At 43.4% G+C, this 24,150-nt stretch overlaps 1 protein-coding gene across 1 annotated transcript; it reads left to right on the top strand.

The window, feature by feature from the left end:
* Positions 1 to 390: 390 nt before the first annotated feature.
* Positions 391 to 22,559, top strand: rapgef5a (Rap guanine nucleotide exchange factor (GEF) 5a). The gene is made up of 18 exons (XM_030789084.1): positions 391 to 692; positions 7,958 to 8,091; positions 9,208 to 9,308; positions 14,066 to 14,144; positions 14,389 to 14,533; positions 16,407 to 16,498; positions 18,359 to 18,389; positions 18,756 to 18,834; positions 19,235 to 19,384; positions 19,780 to 19,877; positions 20,237 to 20,359; positions 20,826 to 21,004; positions 21,209 to 21,299; positions 21,467 to 21,517; positions 21,611 to 21,698; positions 21,830 to 21,894; positions 22,123 to 22,193; positions 22,413 to 22,559. Exons 1-18 carry the CDS (start codon positions 510 to 512, stop codon positions 22,510 to 22,512), a joined length of 1,860 nt encoding a protein of 619 aa, XP_030644944.1. The 5' UTR covers positions 391 to 509; the 3' UTR covers positions 22,513 to 22,559.
* Positions 22,560 to 24,150: the final 1,591 nt, after the last annotated feature.

Here is a 24,150-nt window from a genome sequence, read left to right as displayed (position 1 = left end):
CTTCCATTCCCTTTTCTATCACTTTCATTTCTCTCCACTCTTTCATTTTTCTCTCCGTTAGGTGTAGATGTTGAAAATCCCTCACAGAAAAATCTAATCCTTCCCATTCCCGCCTCTGTGTGGGAGGAGTTAATCACACACACCCCTCTCTTACACACACACACACACACACACACAAGCATACTCTCTCACGTCTTTATTCACTCACTACAAGCGCTCATCACTTCAGAAGAAACACACACATATTCTCACTCAGAAACACACACATATTCTCACTCACAGTTTACAAGACAGAGAGAATAAGAGAAAGAGAGAGGGTAGCATCACTTATCACACATATAACCCTACACACTTTTAGGAAGGTTGGAGCTGGACTGATTGACTCACACAGACTTACACTAACAGATCTCAGGTAGTGAGGAGTGGGAGACTGTCTCTCCCTGTTAGCGGGTCAGCGCGCTTCAGTAGTGAATCTCTTCATGTGACTGGGGCTGAGAGGGATAGTGAGCATGTCCTGGGACTGTGGGCTGAAATATCTCTTCTCTTTACCCCCGGCGCTGCAGCAGGGGGGCGTCTGCGCCCTGCGTGCCCAAGACGAGCTCTCCCGCTTGGAGATGGTGCAGAGGCTGGCCAAGGACGGCTGCCGCTTCCTCCAGAACCAGAACTACCGCCTGCCTGACCGCTCCGCAGGGGTAAGTGACCTCACCTGCCTGCTCCGCGTCCTGGTCGACATGGAAACGTTTGGGTCGAGTCCGGGTGATGGAATGATCTGGGTGATGCGTGGTTTTTGTTTAGGCTTATAATGTACAAATGAGTGTTCAGTGAATTCATGCTGCAAAGTGTCCCTCACACCAAATAGCGCGACATATAAACAACATACCTCGTTAAATGGAACTTGAAAATCGTGTACTTTCTAAATCATGTATTTTCTGTTGAGTGCTCTGACAGATCTTCTTATCTCAGCCTGTCTTTGATTTTAAGACATCTCTCCTACACAATGATCTGTTTTTAGTGTTTTCAGTACATTCGTGTGCTAATGTTCTGGCGTGATAAGTTATCATGAAGTAGTCACTGTACCTTCAGACATAAAAGATTTAGGATACTGTTGGGCTTAACAAGCTACTGTTATAGCCTTCAGCAAGGTGACAGCAGACGCTGTGTAACTTTTGTCGGCGCAGTGACTAGAGTGTGTGATGTGTGTGACTAAATACAGCACATGACTAAATGTATTTTACAAGCTGTGTTCGCATCTTTTGAAATTTTGCCCTCCGGCTATTGAACGTGCTCCGCTTGCTGTGTAGCGCTGGTAGGAATGTTGTAGTAAAGAAGAAGACAGGTTTTAGTGGGGTATGTTTCAAAGTTATTTTTAGAATGAGATTAATTTTGAAAATGAGTTTTTGTTTGTTATTAAGAATAGTACCATCCCTGTATTATTTGCCAGCGGGGTGTTTTGAGACTAAAATTTGAGCCTTTTTTTTTTCCAACCATTTGCTGTGTTCTGCTTGCATCTGTAGTTGTATAATTAATATTTCACTCAACATGTCAGTTGAGAGGACTGATTCATAACTTAGAGGCCCTGTTTTAGGTCTGTGTCATCTTGCCTTGATTACAGCAACTCTTAGGTGAGCTCTGAAGTTGCAGGTGGGATGAAAAAAAAAAAAAGTCGTACTCAAAAGCCGATACGGGTCATGCCGGATTAAATTTGGGTTTATCATAGTCAATACCATCATCCCACTGGAATGCATTGTGTGAGTTGAATCAATCCCACTCAGTCTGTGTGAAGATGTCGAGACATGTGTAAAAAGAAAAGTCGAGTGAAGCTGAGTGGGTAGAGGAAACAGATCTGGGCTCCGATCCAGATCTCTGAGCGAGCTTCATCTGCTCATCTTCTCTCTGTTTTCTTACAACTGGTCTTCTTTAGGACTTCATAGGGGCAGTCCACCCTCTGTGTTTACTACATTTTGCTCCCACACACCTAGTCATATTCAGATCAATGCCCATCAAGGAGAGAGGACGAGGAAAGGAGACGGAGGTTTAGAACTCGGCCCTGGTGATAACAGCGGTCACAGATCACATGTCCACCTCGCACGGGACGTTCTGATTGGCTACAGATTGCCTTGCCTCACAATAACCATGACTGCGTCTCTCCCTTCCTGCTATTGATGATTCCTGGCTACATTCCCTCGGCGGTCATGGGGAAAAAGAAAGACCTGGAGCTTTCGCTTGCAGCTTTTTGCAGGCTATTTTTTTTCCCCTTCCCCCTGCAACGTGCTGGTTTCCACGGTGATCATGCTCTATCACAGACAGCAGTCTGACTCTTTTTTTTTTTTTTTTTCAGACTCTAGCCTTCAGTTCCACATAACTACAGATAAAATCATCAGAAACATAAAACAGGAGGCCTCGGTTTGTCTCTGATCCTGCACAGGGCCGTAGTTTGAGACAAAGTAGCCTGTGTTTTGATGAAAACAGGACTTTGAGTCTGGTTCAGGGGCTTTTATGGAAGAGTGATATGAGAGCTTATGTAAGACGTGTTGTCGTTTGGAGCCTGCGGCCCTGGCCGAGGGGCCCAGGGTGTTTCGGTAATGATTCTGAACTAATGACCCTAATGTCTCATTTTAATCAAGGTAATTATCAGACGTATTAGTCCTTATCTGGACCAGAAGCTAGAGTATCATGTTCTTGATTACAGTGGCTCCGCTATTAAGAAGTAGAGAGTTCTGTGTTAGACACAATGCACTTTACACAATGCACTTTATCAAGCCCAGATACCAGGACTGAATGGTCAATGACCTAAGAGTTTTTGAAGAAGGTCTTTGGGTGTTTTTAGCCCTATTTTGGGATTGTTTTATTTAACAGATGTCTTCCTGACTGAGCCTTGCTGATTACATTCGGCATGCTCCTTTCCAGGAACAATCATATCGTAATATCACAACAAAGACATGACACCTCTAATTTCAGTTTGCAGTTTGGCATTTTAGGAAGCAATGGGTTGCAGCTGTACACTCGCACATGCACATGCACATGCACACACACACGCACATGCACACACACACGCACATGCACACACACACGCACAAACACACACGCGCGCACACACACACGCACACACACACACACACACTCACACATTCATTGCTCAGGAACACAGGAAAGGAACACCAAGTGCTTCCTGTAGGTTTTCCATGAAACCCTCCTTTCCTTTCCTCTCTCCTCACATCTTTACGTCAGTCAATCAGTGGCTCTGGTCCCTTCCTCTAGGCGTGAGAAAATAGACCATGACCCCCCCCCCCCACCTCACAACCCCACTACAGACAAGAGCAGGGGCTTGGGTGGAGATTCTGAGCACAGGTGGAGATTCTGACTCAATGAAGACAAAGTTTAAGAACAGCCATTGTATCTTAAAATGAAAATGAAGTCCTGTGGAACTGTTGGAAAATTCTAGAATGCGCCATTATTTTTTAAACTCGGTATATACACCTATATGTCATGTGAGAACGCTGTTGTATGTCTGAAAGAAATGCACAGTATAATTTACGCTGAAAGGGAACCTGGGCCTCATTTAAGGGTATTAAGAGCTTTAGAAGGCTTTAAAAGATATGGATGAACGTGGAGAAAGAGAGGGGAAGAATGGCGTAGCGAGAAGTTTAGAGGGAAGAGAAAAAAAAGAAAGAAAGCTGGTGGGTGTAGAGAGCTTGGGATGTTTTTGGTGGGATGGAGTTGAGAATAATAAGAATGCGCTAATACGAATAGGAATGTGCTAAAGTAAGAGTCTTGGCTTGGCTGGAGAAAGAGGACAAGAATGTAGAGGGGATGTCATGAACAGAAAAGGCAGGTGAGGTAATGTCCTGGACGCAGAAAAGGAGGAACAGCAAGTGGAGCGCAGAACAGGAAAAAGAGGAAGGAAAGAGATGTGTCGGAACGCTTTTCTCCTCGTCGGTTTCGCCGGGCAAACCCTCTTAAGAGGGTGACACCAAAATCCCCTGTGTGTTTTTCTGCCCTAATCTGGTCTTGCCCTGTCTAGTCTGGTCTAGTCCAGTCAAAGAGCTGTGCTTGTGAGGAGTAGAGTCAGTGTGTAAATACCATTTAAGATACAAATGTTCTTTTTCCAGCACTCCTGCATCATTCCTGCTCTATCTTCTCGTTCTCTGCAGTGGGAACTAGTGAGTTATTAAATGCTTTCTGAGTGATTACAGAACCCCCACATTTCACCCTGCGCCGTGTGGACAAACCGTGTGAGGACGTTGACAACGTTATTTTCTAAAGGTTCGAAAGTTAGACCACATGTAATTCACACGACTCTGTAGCAAACCACGTTACATTCCTGGATCATGTAAACCAGACCACTTCCAGTCCTTTGTCTCCCTCCAGAACATGTTATGTAATCTTAGCAGTTATCCAACTATTTGTCTAACTTAACATCAGATTTATCCCACTAGATTCATGCAGATGTCTAAACTGTCTGTGGAATAATTCCTTTTGAGTTTTTGTTAATCGTTGTGCGAGTGCATTTGCGTCCATCACAACGTTTGTGTATATTTAAGAGGGAATTTATGTGTGTTTTTATGTTATAGTGAATAATGTTATGCATGTTAATAGTGATTGTACGTGAATTTGCGAATTTGGGAGTACATGCATGTGTGTGGGAGTACGTGTGTGTGTGTGTGTGTGTGTGTGTGTGTGTGTGTGTCCATTCCTACGTAAGCAGAGTAGCTGTGTCACTGGCCCATAAATTCCCCAGTGTTGTCCAGTGTTGATTTTGGAAAGAGCCTAGACAAATGTGTTTGTGGCAGATAATCTGTTTGTTATCAGGTACATCGCTGACATTTTTCCCATGAGCCTCTTGGTCCCCATTTGTTAGTATAGCTGTTTCCAAAGTGTTATGTAACTGCAAACCATTCCGACTGATGTTTTCATCAGTACATGGTTTTCATACAGGGATTTAATTGGGCGTTTTAGGGGAGTTGGCGCTCTTGAGTCAGAGGCACTTGGAGTAGCAGACATCCCACAAAAGCCGACGATGAGAACATTTGGAAATGTTTCATGTTTAGATTTCGTTTGACCAGTCAAGACAGGGATTATTTTGGGAATGTTAAGGAATGTGGACAGTGAACTATTAGGTAACTTTGGTCTTAAGTGGGTCATCCAAAGTTATGTCAAAGCGTGCTTTCGTGGCTTTAAGAGAGGGCCGGGTCACGGTTCGAGAAAAGGCTAATGTGTTCTCTCTTAAGGAGGTTTTTCCCCTGACTGAATGCAGATGTGTGTCATCTGCATCCTGTCCTGTCCTGCAGGTGTTTGTCTGGTGACTGACCGCCACGGCAAACGTCCTTCCGTGGCCGTGTCCCAGCATCCTTCACTCTGCAGACAGGAGGCTACATACCCCACCAGCACTCCTGAGCTCCTCATGGGACTGTGACAGATGGGGTGCATTTTATTGGCTAAAGGTCTAACTGCTGAAAAATGGTTTGGACCAGAGCCTCTCTCTCTCTCTCGTGTGTGTGTGTGTGTGTGTGTGTATGTTAGTACTGGTGTGTCTGGGGTGGGGATGGAGAACTATTTGAGAAACTTTGCTTTGAAAATTTGAAGACATACATGCTGGTCAAGTTGTTTCTTGACTCAGCACTTGTTTGTAGATATTAATGCTCGTGACAGCATACAGCTTTTTGCAGTTATGCGTGTTCTTGGTGATTTGTTTATTATGGTTGGGTGTGCTCACTTACTCAGTGAAACACTAAAACTGGGACATGTCGTTCTGCATGTTATTGCCTCTGGGGAATTCAAAGGATTCAAGGGATTGACCCTGTGTGCTTTAGCCACTTCACTCCCTCATTTATCATTTCAGACTACTCTTTATAAACTTTGTCAGTTTCACTTTATCCATCAATCAAACTCACAACAAATGTTCATTTCTGTTTTGAAGTGGAATGCATTCTATTCTGCTGTGTAATCTCATGGGTGATTATCTGTGAGCCAGACTGGTGGTTTTTGATCTGTGTTTGCTGCTTCTGACATTGCAAACATTAACGATAATGTGGTTGAACGTGCAGTAAGCAGTTTGGCCAGCTGCTCATATGAAGCGGACTTCCTGTGCAGTTTTCTCTTTGGAATAATGACAGGCCTGTGCCTGTCTGACTCCGCCTACCTGTCAGCAGCCAGACAGAACACACCTGGGGAGGAGTTTCAGGTGACATCATCGCTGTTTTACCTGTACCAGGTGGTTATTAGTGGATAAGTCATCCCAAAGACCTCATGCTTGGCTGAGTGTGTTATGCATCTCACGCCAGTGCAAGTCCTTTTTAAACATACCACCAGATTAGTCATTTAAAGATATAACACACTGAGATCATGTTCTACTGGTACACTTTTGGTGTTAAAACACAGCGCTCTCATCCTGTGGTTAGTGTGTAAATTCTGCTGGTTTGGTTTATTGAGACATTACGGCCTGCTGGCTTGCAGGGGCTTTGAACTGTTCATTTGTCTGCCTGCAGTCCAGGCGCTTTCATAGTGCAGTAAACTGTGTGAGCGTTCATTGTTCATGTTAACTGTGGTACTGTGGAGCTTGTGGAATGGACATTACAGTGACTCCAGATATTCTATTCTTCCTTGACACTCTGTGTTTGGTGTTTGTGTGTTAGTGTGAATGTGTGTGTGTGTGTGAGAGAGAGAGAGAGAGAGAGAGAGACAGCGCCACATTGTGTGTGTGTGTGTGTGTGTGTGTGTGTGTGTGCGTGCGCGCGAGTGTCTTGTGGATCCTCACACCTGTGCTGGAGAGCCAGGTGTGTAGAGGGGAGGGGGTGGAAATCTAGTATCAGATATCTGTAATCCCCACCTAGTCTTTTATCTTTGCCATCAAAGACTGCTAAGGACTCTCAGGTACATACGACCTGCATCTGGGTCACACTCTGAGCAGAGTATTGCGAACAAAGTCACTTTATTAGAAGGATGAAATAAAGCCTCCATCACTTTATTCCTTGGTTGTTTTTGGACTTTGATAGCACAATGAAGTTCTTTCAGCAAGTGAAGTCAATGTACAGCAATGTTTTAAAAGCAAGAGTTTTAGAAATTCCAAACGTTGATTACCTATTATGTTAGTACAAATGGTTGTGTTGATAACAGATTAGTGAAATGCAGCAGTGGGAGAAGTCTATGGTTTGTTTTGGTTTTTACTGAAAAGGCAGTTGCAGTTTTAGATTAAAAAAAAAGCGTTATTCTCTTTTTGCGCCCCCCCCCGACTGCCCGAGGTGGCAGTCATTATCCCGGCGTTCTAGCATTGGGTGTACCAGCTTTGATTCCCACCTCCTCAGGGAATGACTTGCTTTGCACCTGAGATACGCTCTACAGTGGGCCTTCCTCAGGGTTTTTCTCAGCAGGATCATGGAAATTGAGATTCTTCATATTCCTGCTCTCTGGGAAAATGGTTTTTTTTTTTTTTCATCCTTCCTGCTCCGGATGAGCTGACTCTCATTTCTCCTAATGGCTTATCGGGGCATTGGGAAGCATATGGCAGTTGGTGCTAGGAAAACTGTAATGAGAATTCAAGCATGAACATGTTAGTACTGCTATGAGTAGTATTACACGCACAGAAATCTTCCCTTACCCATACAAGTATTTAATTTTCACTTTTACAGTGTACGTAGAAGTATTCAGTTTGTATGCAAATCGCTTTCATTCCTGTTTGGTTACATTTGTGACATCAAAATTATGTCTGTTAGTTCATGCTGTTCAGTTGTGTTTCTGTTTTCCTTTCTCTTTTTATTTATGGCAGTCAGGCATTGTTCAATGTTTCAATTGTCAATCACAATCTTTGTCTTTTTGTTCTGGAGCTGGTCCATTCATCTTATTGTTTTTCTTTTGCTCTCTCCCTCTGTCTTACACCTGCCTTCTGTCTGACACTTCTCATTTCTTCTCTCTCTCTCTCTCTCTCTCTCTCTCTCTCTCTCTCTCTCTCTCTGTCTCCCAGGCTCAGGGGGAGGGAGCAGTGCGTGTGTGTCTGAAGGAGAGAGGCCAGGATGTGCTGGTGCTTCAGAGGGTGTCGTCAGAGCGAACATCACCTCAGACAGCAGGAGGAGTAAAGGAGGAGGACAGCGATAAGAGGTGAGCCTCCTCCCACGGCCTCTGTCTCTCACTCTCTCTGTTTCTCTCTCCCTCTAGTGAGTCCCCTCTCTCACACTCTCCCTCTCTCTCTCTCTCTCTCCCCATCTCAGTATTCCTCCACTTTATACAGCTACCTTACTGTCTCCTCCCCTTCCAGACACTCCCTCTCAATCACTCTCTGCTCCCAATCTCCCAATCACTTCTCTCTCTCTCTCTCTCTCTCTCTCTCTCTCTCTCTCTCTCTCCCTCCCTCTCTCTCTCTTTCTCTTCCTCTCTCTCTCTTTTAGACACCCAACACTAGCATTCTTATGTATACAATTACTGCAGCGTTTACATGAGGACTGAGCACACTAGCCTCTCTGTCTGAGTGTGTGTGAGTGTGTATGTGTACAGCTGTGTGTTTTTAGTGCCTTGTGATACATTGTGATGAGTTTATGTGCGTAAGTATTCGGTTTTGCAGTAGGGACAATGTATGTGTTTTAGTACAGTATTTGTTGCTTGCTGCAGGGACAGTGCGAGTGTGTGTGTGTGTGTTTAGTTCAGTTTACGTGTGTGTGCGTTAGCTCCAGAGGCAGTGACAGAACAGGGAGTGTCTCTGGAGCAGTCAGGCAGACAGAGAGAGCCGTTGCTCTCTGTGCGTGGCCAGCGCTGAGCACCCAGACTGGGACAGATCTGTTGGAGCTGGGCACCGTGTTTCTGGAGCTCGCCTAACCCACGGAGCAATCCGCTTGTCTCCACAGCCCAGGACAGGACACCTGGCCTGGGGCATGTGGCAGTGAGCCTGGGGGGGTTCTCTGGAGGCGTGGGGATGAACAGTGTGCAACAGCTCTCTCTAGACCTTAGACCCGCCACGCTGGTGCAGGAAGAGGATGACTCCGACGATGAAGAAGAGTCCGATGATAGCAGCAGCAGCAGTAGCTATAAGGAGGAGACAGTAGCCACCTTTGACATTCCACATTTCCGCTACATTGACGATGATGATGATGAGGAGGAAAATGACCGAGAGGAAGAGGAGAGAGAGGAGAAAGAGTGGAGCAGTAGCAGCAGTGCTCGCTCTGTTTCCTCCACTGATGAAGACTATCCCACCAACTCTTCTTCCTCTGGTGTGTCTGACAGGTATGTGGTGGTGTCCGGTACGCCCCATAAGATCCTGGAGCACCTGCTGAGTGACCTGCGTCTGGATGAACACCAGGGGGCGACGGATGGCAAAGAGGCAGGTGAGTAACCATCGCCTCTGATTCCCACACCCCCATACCATAAGAGTTCACTTAAACCACTTTATAATGGCCACAAATCAGTGGATCCCTCAGCATTGGATTGGTATACAGTAGCGTTATGGACTTGTAGTCCAGTTTGACATGGATTAGACTATATACATTACTTTTGGCACTTTTATCCATACAAATCATACTGAAACAGTTCGAGAGAGTACATTTGCAATACGGTTTCCCTCTCCTTTCTGATCATTCTCTGTTTCAAAGTCCTATGTTTTCAGACGTAACATGTATTTTCTCTTATTAAGACATAGTGGAACATCGTATGCTGACAGATAAAGTAGGCAATCACTGATAAAATGTGACACATGACTGAAATGAAAAGACACACTGCTGCTGTAGTGCTAGGTTCTGGAATGGATTGAATGACACAGGGAGATGAATCCTGAAGTGAAGAATCTATGAATGTTCTCGGCAGCCGTTGATGATTGCCTATATGGAAGCGCTATGATTTCGTCCGTTTGTGCATCGGTTGAACCCATATATGATTCTGTATTTGACAGGATTATAAAATATTCAAGCACTCGGAGACAACTGACAGAGTCAGCGAGAGAGTAGATGGGGGAGAGAGAGAGAGTGAGATGGCAGAGAAAACGATGAGATATAGTAGGAGTGACTGATAGAAATAAAGATACAAGTTTAAGATGAGAATAGACCTAGAGTCAAACATGTGTTGGATTGCCATCTCTCTGCCTCACAGTTCGGCTTCGTTTCTCACTTAAGACAAAATGAGATAAGCAGGAGAGATCCCCCTGCTCTCCCCCAAGTCTCAGATTTTGGGGTGTTGCGGGTTACGGTCGGAGCTCTGCTCGTCTCTGGTTCTTAGGGCACAGATATTGAAAGTGGCCACATGGTGTAATATGTTCCCTCATCACCTGTTTGAGACAATCTAAAATTCATTTCAAGATGGTCTTGATATGAATCTTTTGATTTGAACCTGATATGACAACCTTAATATGAAACAATAAAGTTATGCGTATAAGACATTATGAAACCAATGAAAACAGGATAGCACATGTCAGATCAAAAGACGTTTGACAGAAACCTCATTATGGTTATTGAAAATAGAACACCCTTGACAGAGACCTCAAAAAACAGTGAGAAGAATGTACCTGCAAGTCAGAGCATTGATATGTACCACAACTCTTCCAGGAATGCATTGTAGTTAAAATCCCCTATAGCTGTACAATTTTCCTCTCTATTTGTTAAGCTCTCTTTCCTCGCAGCTTCAAGGTATGCCCAGGACTACCCTGTTTGAACATGTAGGCACAGGTAGTTTCAATAAGACACAAGTCACAGCCCAGTGGCCTTGTCCTTGATCCATCAGGGTTTTTTTTTTTTGGGAAGAAACTTATGCAATGGATGTGCTTATGGTTAACACAGTTCTGTCCATGTTTGTGTACTCAGCCTGCTCTAAGAACAGAAGGATATTTAGACAAGTAGAGAGGCAGTTGTGGAGTGAGTTAGTCTGTTGTGCTGTTGAGTTAGACTCTCTGTTGAAGGGAAGTTTAGACTGTTGGTGTCATGTAAATTGCTGCTGTTTCAGGCTAGAGTTGATAGGGAAATGTTTTGGTTTTTTGGTGGGGTGGGGGGGGGGGGGGCGGAGGGGGATTAAAAAGTGGGAAAAAAAGGTCCTTCTTCCAAAATCCAATTTTCATAGAAAGTTTATGAAAGTTGTTTCACTTTTACATTAATGAAGTAAAATATGCCAAGAGACAGGGAGAGTGTGGAGGAGGAAGTGAAGTAGAAGCTAGAGAAAGACAAGGCATAATGAGCGTGTGTATGTGTGTGTGTGTGTGTGTGTGTGTGTGAGCATGCCTGTATGTGATAAATGCTCTCTCTTTTCTGTTTTGTTCTGTTCTGTTTAGTATACCCATAGGCACACAGTTAGCCTGTCTGTGTAGTGCATCCTGGGTAATTACCGGCACACTCGCGGCTACATTTAGCATTTATCCTCACCAAACGCTAACGAGGATAAAGAAAAAAGTTTTCTGTTGGCTTTTTAATGTCAGCGGAAAAGCAGCTGGTCCACTCAGGCAATAATTCACTCCAAATACGCAGCACCGAGGACAAAGACACCATACATACATAAACACACACTCTGGAATACAGATGCACTGTAACTGAATGCAGGTTTTGTATCACCGAGGCCTTTAGGTTGGGAGCCCAGTTGAGTGAGAATCAGTTACAAACTTTTTTCCATGAAATTAATTTAATTACCTCGAGTAACCTGTTAATTCTCATTTCAGTTATTCCTGCCAAACCACACACCTTTGATCCAATGTCAGTTGAGTGTTTACACAAATGAGAAGGGAAGTCTCAAAAGAGGCTGTAGAGAACACTGTTAATGACTTCATTCTTCAAGATATAGAGCTCCAGCCTTCTTTTGTCTTATTAAAATGTCATCATAAACAAACAGAGCAAGGACCAAGGAAACTGAAAAGAACAGTTTGAAAATGTCATGGTTTGTGTTTGTTTCCTGCTCTTGACTGTGTCATATTGTGTGTGTGTGTGTGTGTGTGTGTGTGTGTTTGGGGGCTATAGAAGAAATTCTGGTGGGTTCTGCCTTGCTTAAATGTCAGATCTATTACAACTCTGATGTGAAAGATACAGTCAATGTGATTTCATAAAGAATGCTTTTTGATGCATTGTGACAGTCATTTGGTATCGTGCATATAGAAGTAACTATATGGTAGCCTGTTCAGCAGTATCATTCTCAAGGTGTTTCAGTGCAACTTCAGACTTAACTGGATTTGGCGACAGTAAATCAGAATCACTGAGAAAAGGCTGCTGCCCTTTTCTTCTCCTCTCTTCTCCTCTTTTCATCTGGAGAACATGAAATTGTGGTTCAGGCTGTTAGACATTTGTGGAATTCTGAACAGGCAAAACAAAGCTGTGTTTTCCCAGCATCCCCTAAGGGCTCTGCAGTTTTGAATAATTCATCCTGTACCAAGGAGAAGACAACAACAGGGAAAAAAAAGAGAGATTAAACTATACGTAATCAAACTGGTTTAGCCTTTGTCGTGGGTGCTACAGCAAACACGAGGGGTTTAGGGTGTGAAGCATTAACTTCAGAGTTGAGGTCAGATCAAAATGGATTTCCTCAGCACGTAGAGTCATCCTCATATTCATTCTGTGCTTACCAGTGTATTGTTTCTAGTCATGCAACAATGGGCCCAAACCCAGGAAAATGTAGAGGAGAAAAATTAGCCTCTCCTTTTATTGACCTAACACGTGCTGTACACAACACTGTTCAGTGGCCCATGTAGACTGAAAAGTCAACAACTTAATAGGTATCTCTGATCCTAGATCAGATATTTTTTACACTGAATCTTCAGGAAAATCACAAAGCATAATAAATACAGCGTGTTTAGATATGCTTTGAGAGGTGTTTATGTGTGGGGCGAGCAGAACGCCCTGTGTGTGTGTGTGTGTGTGTGTGTGTGTGTGTGCGTGTGTGTGTGTTCATGTGCGTATGATGTGGTAGTTGCACTCTGTAGTCCTGGCCACTCGGTGCAATCAGTCAGGCAGTACAATTTCATCTCCCCCTGTGATTCTCAAATGACAAGATTGTCATCTCTCTCTCTCTCTCTCTCTCTCTCTCTAGATCTCTCTCTCTCTCTCTCTCTCTCTCTCTCTCTCTGTCTGTCTCTTTCTCTCTCTCTCTCTCTCTCTCTGCTCACCAGTTGTGTGAGAAAGCCAGAGGTCTCAGCTGGATGAGTTGGTTCTCCAGAGGCATGGTTGTGTTATGACAGTGAGGACATATGATAAAGATGAAAGTTGATATTCATTACAGCTGAGAGCAGGCAGAAGCATGGAAGGCATCATAAAGAATGAAATGAACGAACAGAGTGAGGGAAGAGAGAGAGGAATGGAGTGAAAGAACAGAGTGAGGGAAGAGAGAGAGGAATGAAATGAAAGAACAGAGTGAGGGAAGAGAGAGAGGAATGGGAAGGGGGGAATGATGGGAAGAGTAGAGCAGTCAGGATGGAAGGTTATTACAGGTAACGTTGACATTCTCTATGTGTCATCTGGATACAGGAGGATTGTAATAATGAAACTGAGGAGATTTCACCAGAAGCATATTACAATACTGCCCCCCCCCCCTTTATCAATGATTTACACATCACTAGTTGTGAAAGCATATATTTAGGTCAGATAGAGTTTTGCAAAGACTGTATTGCTATCCTGTCTCATAAGGAGGGAAGATTGGAATAAAAGAAAAAGCAGGTTTGAACTCCTGTTTGATTTCTGTCTTATACCCTGCAGTGATAGAGAGAACATCCAGTGAATGCATTTGTATTTCAGTTCTCCAGCTCTTGGCTGCTACACACACTTGGGAGGTGCAAACAAACAGCTGCCAAGTTTGTGATGACATGCCTAATCTCTGATTCATGAGGCCTATAAAACTTGTGAATTATAATTTATTGAAATCCTTACAGGACTATGAGGCACAGATTGTTTTGTTTTGGGATTTTTTTTTTTTTTTGGCTTTTCATTTTATAGTGTTTGTGGGCTGCATAATCTTTTGGTAAGTAGATGAGTTAATTGGCGTGGTTTTGTTCGAATTTTCATTTTCGTGTGAGTGGAATGAAATTGTGATTGTTTTTGAGGGTTTGAACCTTTCATTGAACTGTTTGTGGTATTTATAACTAAGCATTTTATGATGTTTGTCTGTTTTTTTCTTTTTCTTTTCACAGAGATGCTTCTAGATGACTTCCTGTTGACCTACCTTGTGTTTATGTCTACTCATGATCTCTGTCAGGCGCTCCTTGGACAATATCCTTTGTGGTTCAAATTCGTGTAAACACTGCAAGAAATATGCATGTCTGTACAGAAAGCAGAGGGTTTTTTTTTTGGATAGAACATCTTCAATTTTATACAGGAAACAGCTAGTTTATAGATGTTATGCAACCCATTGTCTCTGTCTGTCTGGCTTAGGTTAATGGTCCTCTGAACTTGTTATGTGATATGTCTGGGTTTCCTATGTCTGTCAGCTGAGCTGTCCTTAACCTGTCTCCACCTATTGCACCAAACGGTGCCGAGGGAAGGAGGAGGGGAAAGAGGCCCTCTACAGGAAGCGTAAAGTACTGCACCTGGTCTGTCAGTGGAGTTCCCTTTACAAGGACTTCTTACGTGAGGAGGAGCATGTTAAACTCTTCATGAAGGTGAGCGCACTCCCTAAACATTTTAACAACGTGGCAACACAACTCTGGAATCGGTGCTGACAGACAGATAGTATTAACAGAAGGTGAAAACGCTGTTTTTGAGATGATACTTGCCTCTGTGCCCGTTAGGTCAATGTGCCCTGTTTGCTGACGTCTCAGCCATTTTACTCACAGTTATCAGTCCCAGAACGACCTACACAAGAGGTCATAAGGAAGGATTGTGCTCGAAAAGGTCGTAGGAAGGGATGGTTTAAGGAAATGGTTTGGGGCTGAGCTGTAAGGTCATGTTCCACCCTATACAAACCAAACGGGAAACACAAAGGAGAGTCTGAAAAAGCCAGGCGGTCCCTCAGGTCTTTTCCCAACCGGTGTATCCGTGATACTGGTCACACAGCATGTTTTAGATGTGGACTCATCCATCTGAGGGTGTTCTATGTTGTATATAGCAGTTGCAATCTCTGATGCAGTTTAAAACAAGCGTTTTGATAACCAGTGTTTTGGGGGGTTTTTTAGTAATCACTGTGAGGCTAGCTGACACATGCCAGTCCACAGTAAGATATAGGGTTAATCACTCTGAGAGAGTGCAGCAGTGTGGAGCTGTGAGAGTGAAGGTTTCAGTGGGTGGCCCCGAGTCACGCCAGTGTCTCCAGTGGGAGGCTGGAGATTAGTTCATATCCTCAGGGGCTCCTGCTGCCACATGCAGAGACTTGATGTTTTTAATCGTTTTTTGCTCGTTTTTCTCTCCAGATGCCTCTTTTCTCTCTCGTGCTTGTGTTCAAACATGAATCTCGCCTCAAGCTACAGGCTAATGCGGCTATTAGAAAACTATTTAGCCTTTTCCAATCGACTAAAGACTCCAAGGCTGTGTTAGATGCGTGGTAGAAACGCTGCTCTGTTTTTTTTTTTTTTTGCTTTTTTTTTTCTGATGACGATGGACTCATAAACATAGTCGATTAACTCCACAGCACACTGTGTGAGGAGGAGGAGGAGGAGGAGGAAAACTCCACTGATGTGAGGGAGCAGATGGATCTAAACTGTTTTCAGTACAATACATCCAGATATTTATTTCCACATTGCCTCCATATGGCAGTGTTTCATAAAATAACAGATTTAATTGTGTTCTCCACTGAAATCTATGAACTGCACTGATTTGTACACTTGTCTACACAGGCAAAGGCACATGTACATACACACACACGCACACACACCATGCTCTTCCAGCCCTAACCTGCCTGTTCCATTCACGGTTGCCATAGCAACCGAGCTGCCATCGCCTTGACAGGCTGTTTCGTCGGTCGCCAGTGTAGATTATTACATTGAGTGTATCCCAGGTGATAGTTGCTTGGTAACAGACATGAAAAGGGGCATAGAGTTTAGTGTACCAGGTCCTGGGTTTGAGGGGGCCGTGTTTTTCCCCTGTGTTATGCAGTATTGCTATGAGAGACAGGGAATTCAGAGTCTTGTTCGACGTAACGCCATTACAACCATTATTGCATACCCTTCCCCTTAGAATATTAATCCATGTTCGAAATGCTGGTACGTGTCAGACAGAACAGTGCATCTGAAGCTATACACTGGTGTGTATGATTGGCATTGTATCACAGAGATAGATAGAAAGAATGAGAGAGACTCAGGGGCGTGTTTGAGTATGTGATACAGCAAATGCTTGCATGTTTTCTTTGTGATATATTGGTGTACAAGCAAGTTCCTGATTCATGCTCCGTAATAAATTACCTCTCTTATTACCTGTGTGTATGCGAATGCATTTATTTGAACATAAACACATGCCCACGCATGCACACACACACACTCCATCACCATCACATGGTGCTTTATGGCTCTTCAGCTCCTGTATAAATCTCTCCCTCTGTAGACCCTATACCGCTACGTGCTGGAGGATGTCTACGAGTTCCCGACCTTGGAGAAGGACCTAAAGGAGTTCCAGAAACTTCTGCGACGCAGGCAGTGAGTGTCCTCTTCTACCTCTCGGTGCACAGCAGATGTTTGACATGCTCAGACGTGCTCTGCAAATGGTTAACTCTCCTACATTATACAACGGAGTGTGGCTTAACATTTTGAGCAGACCTGAAATCAGCGTGTAGGACATAGCTCACGTTGTCTGCACATGTGTTCCACATTCTGGTTACGTTTGGATTTTAGATAGCTTCTGTTCACACAACCCCAGACAGGACTCACTCATGCATGACCCACAGTGCACTGTCTGTCCTCTTAATGGACCAGGACCACAGAAAGATGTGACGCGTACAGCCTTAAATGAGGGGGAGAAGGAGATGGATTAGGAGGAAAGAATGAATGACTGAGAGAGGGAGGAGAGAGGGGTGCTCTGAGGTATCAACCAGCTATGGCTCAGACAAGCCTTTACTGTATATTTGCCCTCTTGCCGCTCTTTGTGAGGGAGACAGTGTGGCTCTTGTCTCTTTCTTGAGACGCAGCCTACACCCAGTTGTGCTTCAAACATAATAATTCCCCTTTCAACACAAACCGGAGTTGTTTTTGAAAGTCTTCCGTGGTACTGAGACACTGTGGTCTCCTCTGTGATTAGGAACAGAGACCACTGTTTGAGAATGTATCGGACTTCTTTGCCTCTGTTAAATCACACTGATGTTATGTGGTCTGTTTTTCACAGTAGGAAGCGTTCTTCCAGAACATTCTTATTCTCACAGACTGCATTCTGAACAACATCACTGGAAACTGCTCACCTCAGGAAATAAAAAAAATACTAAACTACTTATGTGTTGCATCCTCTTTACATCAGACAGATCCTAACCTTTGCTAGTATATATCCACTTTACCTCCCACAAAAAGGGATGGAATGGCAGGATGAGAGGACACAGAAAAACAGGAGCAAAGGAAGGTGTTAGCAACATTAAACCTCATTCCAGACCCCTTAATTGGTTAACCAAAGGGCATTTGGTTGTGTGGCCTGGGGCAGATGGGTAATTGGGTATGCATAATGGTTATGTAAAGGAAACTGATCAGTGAAGCCATCTTCCACATCCATTACCTTTCATTATGTCATTAGGAGCGCTAAATCACATCAGTCAGTGTCTGTTTGGCGTGGTGCGGTGTGTCTAATTGAGTCCAATGGCGTGCTCTATGACTATGCAGTAAGTCTTTGTCCACTAGGTCAGGATAGATTGTTCAATATAGAGGGGCAAGATAAATTCGATTTTTTTCAGTCGACAGAGACAAGTACAATAGCAGGCATAGGCTGGAAGCAGACGGCTAAACATATAAGTGGATATTGGAGGTGAGAAGCTTTTTATTGGTGGAGGTGGAGGCAGAGTGAAGCTTTCCATTGGACATTCTCAGTGTGACACATTTCATTGGTCTGCTCAGGACACTTTGACAAAAAGCGGAGTGTCTCTCCATGTCATTGCTATTGCATCATATAACCGGCCCTTTGGGGTCAGCTGCTTTTGCTCCGTGGTGTACCCCCCCCCCCCCCGGCCCCAAGCGTCGGTGAAACAGACAGAGCAGAAGACACAGTCATTCTTCTCCTCATCTCTCTCTGAGTGAAGTCTGACTCTGATAAATGAGCTCTGTCAACAAGGAAAAATCTCAGCTTGGTCACACACTGTCACAGAGCCAGACAAACAGCAGAGACACACACATCTCTGCCAGTCCTGGTCTGTTACACTGCTGTAAAGGGTGAACAAACACAGATTTAAATATGACCGGTTTTCTCTATGTGATTTGACTCTGTTTTTAATGTTGGAAAGAGATTATAGTGTGTGGGGGGGGGGGTGTTTGTGTGTTGATATGGCTTTAATTCCATTTTTTCTTTCTTTCTTTCTAACTTAGCACGGTGGATGACTATTCTCCACATCACAAGGTGAGATTATGAATGAAATGTGTCAGAGAAAGTTTCAGAAATTAAACTCAGAAAATCTGAGCTGCATCCGTTGTCAGCATGGTTGCTCATTATCAAGCTATCCAACAGAGATCCATTGATACATTGAGACACAACACATGACTGTAAATGAGTTAGTTTTGCCACTCTTTATACAGACACGAAAGGCAGAAGACAGCCTAAAGTTACATTTCTTTACAAACCCGACTGTTAAACCCAGTACCCATTTACTCCTCATCCTTTCCTCTAATAACCTTTTCCTGAGAGGGCAGCTTGCCATCTATCCAGAAACATCTCTGACTCAGATATGAAATGTGAGAATACTTCATATCATCTGTTTCCTCACAGAACAAAGCCCTCTTCCAGCAATTGAGCCTGAAAGAGAACTGCGTCCAGTTACGAGGGGCACCGAGCGAGAGCAGAGAGGGTAGGCCCTTCGATTCACACGTTCCTCCTGTCTTTCGTGGTGTTGGCGTCAGTGCGTTTTCCGTGCTTGTCAAAGACCCTTAACCCACTTGGCACAGTGAATGAACCTGCACTGTTTACCGTATTTGGCTACTGGACGTTTACTTGCGCCTTGCGTCTTGCGCCTAGGTTATAAATATTTTAACATTTCAAAGTTATAAATCACTTTGTTCAGGTGTTGTAAGGCACCACTGTAGAGGTTAGTTAAATTTAATGTCTGTTTTTTATTGGATCTAAATCATTCAAAGGATTATGTTTTTGTCGTCAGATCAGGTTTTTCATCTTCTTTATGGAGACCTGTTTTGTGACTTCATTCATTCATTTATTCATTCATTCATTCATTCTCTTTTTCTCTGTCTCAGTTCTGTGTCGTGTGTATGTGAGCCCTGACTCATACCTGAGTGTGAGAACTCGTCCTACGCTGGTTGCTCAGGAGCTGCTGAGCATCATCGCCCACAAGATGGAGAAGCCAGAGGAGGACATGGTGCTGGTGTCTCAGTCCTACAATGGAGGTTAGACCACCAGACATACCAAATACACACGCACACGCACATGCACACGCACACGCACATGCGCACACACACACACACACACACACACACACACACACACACACACACACACACAATGTAAGCAGTGTTGGCTTTATTATTGTTTAATCTTGATAAGACTTTCAATTCAGTTTAATTCAAGATTTTCATTTCTCTGTCTTTGTATGTATGTATGTCTGTCTGTCTCTCTCTGTCTGTCTCTCTCCACCCCTCCCTCTCTCCCTATCCCACCCAACCTCCCTCCCTCCCTCCCTCCCTCCCTCCCTCTCTCTCTCTCTCTCTCGCTCTCTGTGTGTGTGTGTGTGTGTGTGTGTGTTTGTTTCTCTCTCTCTCTCTCTCTTCTGTTCCCTTTCCAGAGAAACTAGTCCTTCAGCCACATGACAGTATTTACTCAGAATCTCCAGCGGCTCCCAGTCGACTGATAGCGTGCCGCAAAGACCTGACTGAGATTCTGGTACAATGCTACACTTAAACACGCTTTTCATACCAGACACGTAATTACAAACAGAGGAGCATGATCGCATAATCAGCATCCATCATCTGTCATCACACCCCCAGTTATTCTTAAGATATAAGAATAACATGTAAAAAAAAAAATGCTTTCGCATATGCAGCATACACCAAGCTTTCTCATTCTTGATCAAAACCACAGCTTCCCTTATACTGAAGTCTTTTGTGTGTAATATAACCTCAGCTACAGGGCTCTGCATTTGAGTTTTGAATTTGAATATTTCAGTTTCACCCAGAATCCTTACACGTCTGGTTCTGTGTTGACTAACTAACTAACTGTTCTCTCTTCCTCCTGTCCTCCAGCCTCCTCTGACAGAATGCACTGAACTTGGCCAGAGGCCAGTGAGACTCCTGGGCATTAATACCTGGGATGTGGCAGTGGCCCTCACCAACTGTGACTGGATCCTTTTCAACTCTATCCACGAGGTAAACCGTCTCTAATGAATTATTCAGCGGAATGTAAATGAAGCGTCCACGTGATAATCTTAAGATACGTTTGGTGGCATTTAGCTTTGAACGGCACTGGCATCCTACTGACTGAGTTGTTTGTGAGCTGTTCATTCCAAACAGTTTTATAATTCAACTGACGATTTGAATTCACGCTCCAACCGCTCCGTTATACGCTGTTACATATTCCCTTCATTTTCAGTGACGAAGAATGTTCATTTTTATTAAACATTATCAAAATATGAAATCCTTTTGAGACCGTAAGGGTGTGGGTAGCTCATCTCTCTGTGTAAATAATTTCTCCCTGTGCCTGCGCTCCTGGAGTTTTATATGTTTGCTTGCTTTGTTCCTCTTTCCCTGCATCATTCACACGTTTATTTTTACCGTCTCTCTTTGCACTTCTCCTCCCACTGTCTGACACTGTTTTTATGTCTCCCTTTTGCAGCAAGAGCTCATCTACTACACTTTTAACCGTCAGGCCAGCAGCGGCCACACGGTGGCGCTGGAGCTCCTTCTGCAGCGCTGTAATGAGGTTCAGCAGTGGGTGATGTCCGAGATTCTTCTCTGCTCTTCATTGGCTAAACGCGTCCAGCTTCTCAAGAAGTTCATCAAGATCGCAGCGCAGTAAGGATCTCTCCAAAGCACCAGACTCTATAAACATCACCAAACATATGAAATCCCAACGATCGTTTTAATATAAGTGGCTTTAAACACTGTTTAAAACAAATAAAAAAAAAATGTTTTGTAAGTAAAGACCTTCAGGCTTTTTGTCCTTTGGTTTTAAATCTGTAGAGGTTAATGGGTTGTGTGTCCTTTGTCTGTCTGTAGCTGTAAAGCTCAGAGAAATCTCAACTCCTCTTTTGCCATCATCATGGGTCTGAACACTGCAGCTGTCAGTCGCCTGAATCAGACATGGGAGGTAAGAGCTGTGTTTTGGCTTTTATGACAATGTTTTGGGGCTTGTACTGGACAAGTCTTGCACTGCTGGTCAGATGCGCATGGCTCACGGAACAGTACGATACTGTATGAATGTTACTAGTTCGGTTGTTTAATGTTCTTGTTTTTATGTTTTTTTCAATTCCTTAGAAAGTTCCAGGGAAATTCAAGAAGCTCTTCTCTGAGTTAGAGTTGTTGACCGTAAGTTACCCTTCCCCAATTCCATGTTTGTGCTAACTAAAGGAACGTGGTCCTCTCTCATGGATTTGTCTGACTCTTTTCTCTCACTGTCAGGATCCGTCTCTGAACCATAAGGCCTACAGAGATGCATTCAGGAAGATGAAGCCACCTAAAATCCCCTTTATGCCTCTGCTACTAAAAGGTAACTGGCCACACTCAAGCCTTTTAAAAGACTGCACCATATAGGGTGATTATTTGGCATACATTGCATACTGAAACAGGTTGTTATTAATGTCACCACTGCATGTGATTCTGTTCCAATTTAATTTACAGATATTACCTTCATCCATGAGGGAAACAAAACATTTCATGATAACCTTGTGAATTTTGAGAAGCTGGTGAGTGACTTCTGTATTCAGAATATGCTGTTTTGCATGCTCTCCTTCTCTTGAATCCCGTGGTTTTGTGCGCTCTCGCTACCATTTTTAAAAAGCAGCGCACTTTAATAAGCAGGATATTACAAGCACGACCGAATTTGTCGGTTGATCACTCATTCATCGTGCATGCTCTCATCTGTTTCAGTCTGTGTGATTCGAATGAATTTTTATTTCTACTCTACCTCACAGCACATGATTGCAGACACCGTCCGCCTCATCCGCCACTGTCAAACAGACCAAACAGGTAAACAACCCTCGCTGTGAATTGCTCATAATCTCTGATGTGGGCCATGCTGACTTTTCTCTTCTACCTGCATTCTGAAGAATATTTGCTGGCAGCTACTGGCCAAAGCCATTTATTCTTCCTGTAGTCTATAGCACCCAAAAGGACGGGGTTTGTACGTTGCTTGCGCTGATGTTTCAGTGTTGTCTTGATTCTTATGTGTTTTCTTTTTCTTAGGAAATGAGATTGTCCAGAGTGACAGTCCTGATGTGAGAGCCAGTGTCCATTACCTTCACATCATTGACAATCAGCAGACATTATTTGAACTGTCTCACAGACTTGAACCCAGAGCGTAACAGCTACCCCTGCTGGACACTAAAAATGTAGCAGCTAATACAGAACGGTGAACGGCCAACAGTGACCCCTGCTGGACATTGAAATATAGCGGCTAATGGAGAACTTCAAACAGCCATACACATTGAAATGAGAAAAGCTGCCATTTATACACAGGACAGTCTGTGCAAAAAAAAGGAAAGACAGTCAGAGAACTCAGACGAACCACACAAAACAACACTAACTAATCACTACTTAATTTTTGGTGTCATATTATTGTGAAGGACAGAGCTCCTTCATAGCCAAACAGGAGGAATCCTGACAGAAGAGACTGAATGAACCACAGCTTCAAAACCTGTCTAACAGACACAAGCTGTTCTCTCACAATGCTCATAAGCTGTTTATTTCCTACTCTGTTATCACTCAGAGAATAGATACACTGACCTGACATTATTGAGTGGTCCCTCACCAGCCCTGGAGGCAACTTCTGCCTGTTCCTTAAAACACAAGACACAGAGTGTATAGTTTTTTTTTCTTTTGATGTTGCCTTGTTGAAATGCTGTTTTTGATGTTAATTAACACTGCTATTATCTCATATCCTCACTTTGGGATTTGATGTAGTGTCATTTATATATGTGTTAAGTATGTAAATAGGTTCTGAATTTGCTTAAGATGCCATACTTCCATGGGACTGGTATTTTTCCAGACTTTCAGAAGGAAGAGTTTCTTCACCTGTCTGCTCATGGACACACTGTGGACACGGATGGGAGAAAGCGCATGGACGCATGGCAAACTTTTAATGTGTCTCCTTGGTGGACACAAGGATAAGACACATTCACTAAAAGAGGCAAATAAGTAATGAAACTGTTCACCTACTTAGTTCAAATCCTCAGTAATTATTTGCTTTTTGATATATGAAAACACAGCAGTATTATGTCAAGTATTCAGTATTGTTCTGTTCAATTGTCCAAACTCCCTTGCAACAGTAGAATGCAGTAGCTGTTTTTGGTTCAGATATTTTGTTTTGTTTGTTGATTTGTTTTTGGTTTACTCTGTTGCCATATTGCTTTAACAGAGTAACACTGGATTTCCTCTCAGTTGACCTCATTTGCTAAAGGGAGATTATTTTCTTATTACATTTCATATGCACGCACATAAGATTTGCACTTACATATTTGTTTTCTGTACAGTAATGTGTAAGAATGTATATACATTTATATATGTGTACACGTGAATGGGGAAACATCTGCTTGCATTTGTTTCAGTGCCAAACAGAATAATGGGGGAGTAATGCAATATTTAATGTAGTAACAGTGTGTTAACAGTTTTTATGCCTTACTTGCAGCTTTTCTCTTGGTTAAACAAAGTGCATCCATTACAAACTCTTCATGTCCCCTTAGAAACATTTCGCCAGTATTTTTGTTTTTGAAAATTCACTGACAATATTTTCATGTGTGTGACTGTTCATTTTTTGTCCAGTGTAAATCATGTCTTATTGTACTGGGTGACAGCCTTGTGTGTCTGGCTCAGTAAGCAAAAGTTCAGAATGATTTTACAAAAATAGTAATTGCTCAGGAAAATGTTTTAAGAGGGGGTTGGTGCTGTAGGAGTTTGCTAGGAAGCCATGGCTGGTTGTTGCTCTTATTTTCTCTTTCTTTCTT

Source organism: Chanos chanos, chromosome 12 (genome assembly GCF_902362185.1).
Source record: "Chanos chanos chromosome 12, fChaCha1.1, whole genome shotgun sequence".
Classification (NCBI taxonomy): Eukaryota; Metazoa; Chordata; class Actinopteri; order Gonorynchiformes; family Chanidae; genus Chanos; species Chanos chanos.
This window is presented reverse-complemented; position numbering and strand designations above follow the sequence as displayed.